At 36.0% G+C, this 9,342-nt stretch overlaps 1 protein-coding gene across 1 annotated transcript; it reads left to right on the top strand.

Annotated features, from left to right (window-relative positions):
- The first annotated feature begins 776 nt into the window (after positions 1-776).
- Positions 777-6,040, top strand: LOC132622656 (CDPK-related kinase 5). The gene is made up of 11 exons (XM_060337301.1): positions 777-1,527; positions 2,912-3,042; positions 3,286-3,327; positions 3,459-3,567; positions 3,967-4,045; positions 4,161-4,457; positions 4,541-4,653; positions 4,820-4,927; positions 5,010-5,072; positions 5,162-5,329; positions 5,481-6,040. Exons 1-11 carry the CDS (start codon positions 1,012-1,014, stop codon positions 5,619-5,621), a joined length of 1,767 nt encoding a protein of 588 aa, XP_060193284.1. The 5' UTR covers positions 777-1,011; the 3' UTR covers positions 5,622-6,040.
- Positions 6,041-9,342: the final 3,302 nt, after the last annotated feature.

The following is a 9,342-nucleotide window of genomic DNA, read 5'->3' as shown; positions in this document are numbered from 1 at the left end:
TAATAGCTTTCGTAATTTTTTAAAATCAAACCTATGACTGGTTTTAGGTTCAAAGCTAGTTAATTAATTAAACCAATTGATGTGAGTGAACAGTGTTGGCAAATGGAATAAGATTAAATTGTCTATAAAAATAATATTTACCTCCATATTCAAATTCTAACGTTTAATAATTTTAAAACATTGGAAGCATAAGATATATACATACACGACACTTTATACAATTAATTGTCGTTGATAACGCAAGATCATTCAAATATGAATATACGATCCAATATATGGAGTTTCCGAGAAATCCTCTCCTATAACCAAATGTGAAGTATTCCAGGCTCGAGTTCTCTATCCCACCCAGTCAATATCTATTTGAATCGAGGTCAAACAACTTCTTGAAAAATATCAACCTTTACCTTAGATAAATTGTTTTGCTTCAATTCAAACATGTTACGTGACTTTTAAAGAAGAGAAATTTTTTCATTAAAATTCGTTATTAGATAACGTTACTTTCGTCCATTATAATCTCATCTTCTTAATATGGATAGACGACCATCCAGATAAAGAAAACTTCTAGATGCTAATTTGTAACTTAACAAAAAGAATAAGTATTTGTTGGATATAGTCAAATTACTAAACATATTAAAGTCTTCTACACCACATATATACAAAAAATAAAAATAAAAAAAATTTATATATATCAAAATTCAAGTACTTTTAAATTGATTAGAGAATTTATGGCCTTGGGCCTTGGGGATTTCTATTTTTCTTTTTTAAAAAAGCTAAGTGAAAATTACTGGCAACTTATTATTCAGACAAACAAAAAAGCGAACACATCGTCGTTTCCTCTTTATCGCCATCTACACTCTGCAGATCCATCTCTCTTCACAACAACCCCCAAATTCAAACTTCAAACTAAAACCCCCTCCATTATAAACAAACACACAAATTCCCACTAATTTATACTATATTTGCAATTCTCTCAACTCTTTTTAATTTGCATACATTGCCAAACAAAGCCCAATGGGTGCTTGCACTTCCAAACCCTCAAATTATCCCGGAGATAACATTAACAGTTCTCCAGTTCCAGTTAAATCCACACCAAACAACAATGAGGTCGACAGTACACATCAACAGCAAGAAAGGACAAAAAAGTCACCTTTTTTCCCTTTCTACAGTCCAAGTCCAGCACATTATTTATTCTCAAAGAAATCATCTCCGGCGAATTCCAGCTCTACTCCCCTGAGATTCTTTAAACGGCCCTTTCCACCGCCGTCTCCGGCGAAACACATCCGTTCTTTGTTGGCACGGAGACACGGCACCGTTAAACCTAACGAGTCTGCAATACCCGAAAATGAACCCGATGGAGTCGGGTCGGGTCTGGATAAGAGTTTTGGGTTTTCCAAGAATTTTGGGAATAAGTATGAGATGGGAGAGGAAGTTGGAAGAGGGCATTTTGGGTATACTTGTAAAGCTAAGTTCAAGAAAGGTGAAGTTAAAGGACAAGAGGTTGCTGTTAAAGTCATTCCCAAATCAAAGGTTTGCCACCATTTTGTTATACTCTTAATTCTCTTTCAACTGCTATGATCTATCATCTATGTGGTCAAAGTTTGTTGCATTTTTTGTTTTTTTTCACTACTTGAGTGATAGTGGTCAGATCTACTCTATAGATAGCAGTCTTTGACTTTTTATCTTTCTATTTTCAAATGAATCCATCATTTACTGTTTCCTTAGGCGGTATAGTTGATGATTTAAGTTCAGAGCTTAATTTTCTTGGTAATTAAGTTTAAAGGTTGTGAAGTGATGGAAGGAAGAAGCTAATTGCAGCTTCTGTTGGGTTTGTGATGCTGGTGACTGTTTCAAGGAAGCCATTCAATCCTTGCAGTGCATTAAAGTCTTGATTTTTTCTTAAAACTGTTTTTAGAGTCGGAAAATTACCTGTCTATTTCCACCTAAAATCTGTTAAATTGTCCATAAGATGCACTGAATTGGGATTAGCTGAGAGTAAACAGAGTATCGACATTATAATTGGGTGGGACGAAAAGAGGAAGAGCAGGTTAGGGGCCTAAAGGGAGTCAAGGGGGATGGGTAATGTTCATGTCCCTTTTTTTTCCATTGATCATTGATGTGCAAGAAGTTACAATTTGAGTTTGGCATCCCAAACTTTGTACACGATCATTGAGGTGAAACTACTAGTATTTGTCCTACCCAAAAGATTCACAAACTTTACAAAAGCTGGTTCATATATGATGTGGGATGGCTTGGTTTTTTTTGTTCCTGGAGGCTGGTAAGTTCCATCTGATGTTCATGTCCCTTATTTGGCTTAGAAGTAAAAAAGAAATCTAGACTAGAGTAGTTTTTTTTTTTTTTTTTGTGAAGTAAATGGAGAGATGGAGTTAATTTTTTTTTTTTTTTTTTGGCCTTCAAGTTGTACAAGTAACATGAAAAGGAGAAGGATTTACTTCAATAAGTTAAAAAAACAACCCTCCCCCAACATTTTGTAGAGTTTAAGGGCTCTTATTGCTGAGACATGTGCACCATGAATTTCTGTGATCACAGCAGCAAAATCTTCCTGCATAATGTTACCAGTTGCTCAGTCTGTCTAAACAGCATGTGGATGGACATTTTATCATATCTTTCGTTGGGCAGTCAGTCTTCATTAATAGTTGTGCTAATGAGAGCTTATGATGTATTTGGCATGTGTTTCTCTCCCCTTCGCCCTCCAAATTTTGGTGGATTTATAGCTGCTCAGTGAGCTGCTTTCTGATGTTTCTAGCTTGATCTTCTATTTTGCTTGAGTATTGCTTAATGTAAGTTAATGTATGCCTATTGTTGTTCTGAATGTGCATCAGTGGGTTTTTTAAATTCTCTTCTGGCGTTCTATCTGAAATATATGATCATGTTTTTTCTTTTTCTTTTTCAGATGACTACTCCAATAGCCATTGAGGATGTGAGAAGGGAGGTGAAGATATTAAAAGCTTTGACGGGACATAACCATTTAGTAAAATTTTATGATTCATATGAAGACCACACCAATGTCTACATAGTCATGGAGTAAGCTTCCTCACAAAACTCCCATCACATTTACATTTGCAATGGGGTTCAGTCTCAAACTTAGTATGAGATACTACTTTGTTAGTTATCAACCAGAGTTTCAAGTAGCATAACAGTTTGTTTATTTTCTCAAGTCAACATATGGTTTTGATCATTATATTTTGCTCTTATCAGGATCTTGATCTAGTTTTCCTTATCACTCTGATCTTTTGAAATGCTGCTGATTAATCTAATTAATTTCAGGTTGTGCGAAGGAGGTGAGCTTTTGGATAGAATACTCTCGAGGTAGTTCTTGGTCTTTGCTATGTTTCTTTTGAATTTGAACCTTGTGTATTGATTGATAGCATATCTTTTCTTATGGAATACCGAATATTCGTGACAAGGGAAGGCTAAATAGTAGTTTTCTTGTCCTGCAGAGGGGGAAAGTACACAGAAGATGATGCAAAGGATGTAATGATACAAATACTGAAAGTTGTTGCATTTTGCCACCTTCAAGGTGTGGTGCACCGGGATCTTAAGCCGGAGGTGGGAGGACCAAAATTCTCACTTTATGATTGCTTAGGGCGAACATTTCAGCATATCTAGTTATTTAACCCTGTGTAGAAGAGGAGATTTTTCTAAAAATCTTTTTTTTTTTTTTACTGGTTCTGGATTATGTTAATATTCCAAATGCAATGATTTCAATCAGTTTCAAGTTGCTTTGATTTATTATTCACCAGGCAGAGTTAATGTTCGTTTCATCTAGTTTTAGAGTTTAGGATTTGCTTTGAGCTAACAAGTGACAGAAAAGGTAAAAAATTCAGCCCATAGCATTTTGCTGTGGCTGAAACTATAACTTGTTATAGAATCTACACTATCTGTTTCAGTAAGCCTTCCTTTCTATCAGACTCTTCCTTGTCTAACTCTAGCTTTCTGATTGACCAGAACTTCTTATTCACGTCTAAGGATGAAAGTGCACAACTTAAAGCGATAGACTTTGGATTGTCTGATTTTGTGAAGCCAGGTTAGTCCATTACTCGTCTCTGGTACCACTAAATAGGAGGGTAGAAAAAAACTGCTTTTCGTAAAATTTGAGAGCTCACCAACTTGTTTACGTGCCTTGCTCATCTGCTCTGCAGATGAAAGACTTAATGATATTGTTGGTAGTGCATATTATGTCGCGCCCGAGGTTCTACATAGATCTTACAGTACAGAGGCTGATGTTTGGAGTATAGGTGTCATAGCATATATCCTATTGTGTGGAAGCCGTCCTTTTTGGGCTCGAACAGAATCTGGGATATTTAGGTCTGTCCTCAAAGCTGATCCAAGTTTTGAAGAACAGCCTTGGCCTACATTATCTTCTGAGGCAAAAGACTTTGTGAAACGTCTGTTGAATAAAGATCCCCGGAAAAGAATGACTGCAGCTCAGGCTTTGGGTTAGTTTCTTGAGTTATGTTGGAAAAAGAGAGTTATTTGTTCTTTAAATTTCTGCAAACTGCTGAACAACTTACTGTCTCAGGTCATCCATGGATAAAGAATAGCCATAACATAGAGGTGCCTTTGGATATTTTGATATTCAAACTTATGAAGGCTTACATGAGGTCCTCTGCTCTTAGGAAAGCTGCACTACGGGTGTGTATGATGCTAGTGTGAAGAGTTTTTCTCTTCCCATTTTATCTTCCGAGTCCAGTACTTCATGTCGAGTAACAAAAGTTTTGCTTTGTAGCTCATAGTATTTGCTGATATTTCTTACTTTATCTTTTGCATTGCGCTTCATGGCCTCCAATTGTCACTTCAGGCTTTGTCAAAGACGTTGACGGTAGATGAGCTATTCTATTTGAAGGAGCAGTTTGCACTGCTGGAACCAAGCAAAAATGGCACCATAAGCTTCGACAACGTCAAAACGGTTCGTCTTTTGCAAAAAAGAATAATTTTAATATTTTCTAGTAGTATTTAGCAAGTTTTTTTGACCTTCGTGATTTTACCAGGCCCTGATGAAACATGCAACAGAGGCAATGAAGGAAGCTCGCATCCATGATTTTCTTGCATCGGTAGATTATGAGACCCATTGACTTCAAATATCTAATTGATGTTATCATTATTAAGGATTTAATAAATTCTCCTTCTCCTTGTCATGCAGCTTAATGCGCTGCAGTATAGGAGGATGGATTTTGAGGAATTCTGTGCTGCTGCATTAAGCGTTCATCAACTTGAGGCTCTTGAACGGTGGGAACAACATGCACGTTGTGCCTATGAAATTTTTGAGAAGGAAGGCAATAGGGCCATCATGATAGAGGAATTAGCTTCGGTAATCATGATTGTTCATTTTCTATTATGAATATCGACTGCCACATCTTAGTCTCTTACGTAACAGTTCCTTTTTTCCTTTTACGGAGAGGGGAGTGTGTATTAATTGGGAAAGGACTCTAACTGAATGTAATTTTAAAATGGTGGTCCAGGAACTTGGTCTTAGCCCTTCGGTTCCAGTCCATGCTGTTCTACATGACTGGCTCAGGCACACTGACGGAAAGCTCAGTTTTCTTGGTTTTGCAAAGTTGTTGCATGGAGTTTCAAGCCGCTCAATTACAAAAGTTCAATGATTCAAGCCGCTGAGTCACAAAACTTCAATGATTCTTTTGGTGCATCCACGTTCTTGTTCTGAACGCATTGTTGGCAAACAAATGAGCTAGCGGTGAAGAAATGATGAAGATCAACTTATGTCCCTCGCGCTGGAGCTCCATAGATCTCACTGTTTCTCAGGAACAGTACGAGGTTCCGGGGAACGATTTTCCAGGAGAGGATGAGACGTTTGGCCGTGTGTTGTGAGAGCAGTGGCATCCTGCATATAGAGTTCTTACTGTAAAGGTGTAGTTAGTTTATGTTTGATTGCAGGTGAGAGTGCTTCTCAGCTGGTTTTTGGTCGCACACTAGATGTTTTAACCTGTTGGACATGCGCTGATGTCTACTATTGCCTTGTATAATGTTGTCTACATGCCTTTCTAGTTTAGAAGTTCCACCACTTTCTTTTCTCAACTAAATTGGAGATATGATGACTATCTGTGACTCGAAATGACCATAAATAGCCATTTGCCAAGGCTAAAGTTAGTGAAGGCTATTGAATGCAAGGTGAGTTATCCTATACCTGTGCTACCAGGAGGTAGCAAGTAGCCGGTGAAATAGTGTGGAAGTGCATGCTTTATTAAATAAAATTACTGCAGGCTATTAATGATAAAGTAGTGTGTGTTAGGTATGACAGTAAATGTTTTCCTAGAAAATAAATGGTTTTCTTACTTATTTTGTGTTTGGTTGATGAGTGAAAAACATTTTCTAGTGTTTGGTTGATGAGTGGAAAATAATTTCTACAATTTGGTTATTAGTAGAAAAATAATTTTCAAATAATTTGACAAAAATAGTTTCTTGTGCTAGCTCTTTACACCCACTCCCCTCAAATCCCCCCCCTCCCCCACCCCGAATCCTGATATAACTAAATATGAATGTATTTTTCGTAATCATTAAGTAGTCAGTACCCTTATGACAATCTATGTTCTCATTTTCTTGCTGCATTTACCACACCAGAACAAGTAAATCAAACTTGCTTGCAGATGATACGATATGCTTCACCAGAATGTATAGATCTTCATACTCATTAAAAGATGGTTATTGCTAAACATTAATCTGTCAACCACACTTAAGTGAGCCTCAACAAAACGTTTACAGATAATCATTGCTAATTAAACAGTTATAGAGCCTACTTGGATTGACTTATAAGTTGTTTTCAGTTTTTTTTTTTGTGTTTGGCTAGTCAGCTTAAAGCCATTTTGTGCATAAAATAAGTCAAAAAAAATAATTGAGTCCGTTTGACTTAGTTTATCTAAAGCAACTTATAAGCTGAAAATAACTTATAAGCTCAAAAAAATAAGTTAGCCTACCCCATTTTTTTTGGTTTATAAGCTGCTTATTTTAAGCCCATCCAAACAGGCTAATAGACACTACACAAACAGTTCATTTCGTTTGCAATCAGATAAACCATTCTAATTGGACAAACAACGCCATGATCGTTAAAATATAAAGCTAATCAAAAATTAATTTGGTTAACAACTTCATGGCATTTGTTTGAACTTTAACATCAAATTTAAATAAAATTCTACTGTATGAAAAGTAAGAGGACTTTTTAAAAAAGGATCAGTCATCTTTAAGATATAGTATGCTGCAAACAAACAAATTAATAAATATTTTTAATTCACTATTGCTAACTATAATATATATAACTTAAATACTAACATCGTATACGTATATACTGTTTGATGGTCCGAGGTCTATTATCTATATGAACTTCATGAGGAGAAGCAGCAGCATTGTTATGGTCATTGTCATATGGCTGAGAATAACTACAGTCTACAACGTCTTTGAATATCCCTGAAGTGAAGATCAGATATGCAGGAAGGAGGGTGGAAAATGGAATCACAAGGAGATCAAATAATAATATTGGCTTTCATAGATAGTATTAGATACTTTATATCTTTCATTTTTCTCATTTTAGCTAGCTCTTTCTTTATACATGATGGAATATCATTTTGGATTCTGATTATTGATAAAAATCACCACTAGGCAACTGTCTAGTGGCAATTTTTTTTTTTTTTTTTTTTTAAAATTACAAACTGTATGTGCAGGGGTGGATGCAGCATGCGGACACCTTCGACGCGGAGTATAATTAATTTATGTGTAAAAGTTTACTAATATTGCAATAAATAATAGATCTGAACCCATATTTTTAAAATTACAACAGGTTCAATGCCAAAACCTTAAAGATTGAACCCATAAATTAAAGTTTAAATCCTGGATCCGTCTTTGTGTATGGGGGACGACAGAGGGGGTGGGGAGTGGGAGGTCTGGGATGCAGGGTTTGGGGTTGGGGGTGGGAGTGGAGAGGAAACAATGAGCTTGGAATGCCACTTATAAAACTTGTTTTCCCTGCTGTCACTAGGGAAGTTATTTTCCTCATTTTTAAGGGATCTATTTTTCTAGAAATAAATGTTTCCCAAATATTGAAAAATTGGAAATTATTTTCCCCAAAAAATGTTTTCTTCGATACCAAACACACACTTAAAGGCTGCTCCAGACTGTCCAGTTAGTTTCCTGCTCAAAGGATCGAAATTTTGTTAATTAGAAGACAGCAATTGAGTAAGGACTGCAACGTCTTGAATGATCTTATAAGCTGTGCTATTGCACAATGAACTATTCTCTAAACAGTGATGACAGATGGAAATGGCCTTCAAAGTACAAACAATTCAAGAATAAATATGTAAAGTGACCAAAAACACACATTTTAATCAATTCAACATTTAAATATGCTTAGTGAAATATATCACGATGACTAATAGTAAAATTTATTAATAATCAGGGATCAAAATACAATCATTCCTGTAACTTTTCCCTGAAAAGTTACCTGTAAGAAACTATATTTAATTTTCATTATGAAATATATATATATATATATTAAATAGAATTGATTTGCAACTTAATGATAGAGCTACTGTCCTGCAAACTTAATTTGTAAGGTCTAAACAATCATTCTTATCCATATGGTCGCACCAAAGGTAAACCATACGGAATATGTACATGTGTGTATTAGTTACTTACAGTCTAGAGCAGTGTTTTAAAAGGTGTGGGCGTAAGGCGAGACATTTTAGATATGCCTCAGCAAGGCGTATGTTACGCCTTGGAAATTTCATGTCGTCGTGTAGTGAATGAACCAATGCGAGCTTAAGGGTAACAAGAAATTCTTAAGAATATAAGACGGATATTTAGTGGTCTTAGAATGCAAACGTTAAGATTTCGAAGTTATATGAATTGATGAAATAAGGATTGATAAGGACAAGTGGAGTATAAGTGGGGTTTAGGAAAGGTTTAGTAAATTATTGCGTTAAGGGCTGTTTGGCAAGGCCTTGAGGATGAGTTATAGGGATGATTAGATTGTTAATGAAGTATTAAACAAGTGTCAAGAAGGTTCCATAAGGATTGGAGATCAAACGAGTCGACGAAAACGAGTTTCGGAGAGCTGGGCATTATACGACCAAACATACTGGCCGTATAAAACATACGGACCGTATGTCCAACCGTATGTTCTGCCCAGAATGAAGGTCTTCACTGGACCAAACATACGGTCAGTATAAAATATACAGACCGTATCTTGGTCCGTATGTTTATGTCGGGTCAGATGTTAAAATGATATAAGGACCCTCTCTCTCATTTAATTCATTTCATTTCCACTCTCCACATTTCAAGATCCTCTATAATTCTCTCCACTCTTCATCCACAAGA

The sequence above is a fragment of the Lycium barbarum genome, chromosome 12, assembly GCF_019175385.1.
Source record: "Lycium barbarum isolate Lr01 chromosome 12, ASM1917538v2, whole genome shotgun sequence".
In the NCBI taxonomy this organism is placed as follows: Eukaryota; Viridiplantae; Streptophyta; class Magnoliopsida; order Solanales; family Solanaceae; genus Lycium; species Lycium barbarum.
Note: the sequence above shows the minus strand (reverse complement) of the source record. Positions and strands in the feature narration are given on the sequence as shown.

Bases quoted from the DNA above. Each gene is read 5' to 3' on its own strand.
- LOC132622656 (XM_060337301.1), top strand. From the start codon at position 1,012: ATGGGTGCTTGCACTTCCAAACCCTCAAATTATCCCGGAGATAACATT. The intron at 1,528-2,911 runs GTTTGCCACCAT...TTTCTTTTTCAG, and splicing joins AAGTCATTCCCAAATCAAAG to ATGACTACTCCAATAGCCAT. The intron at 4,654-4,819 runs GTGTGTATGATG...TTGTCACTTCAG, and splicing joins TTAGGAAAGCTGCACTACGG to GCTTTGTCAAAGACGTTGAC.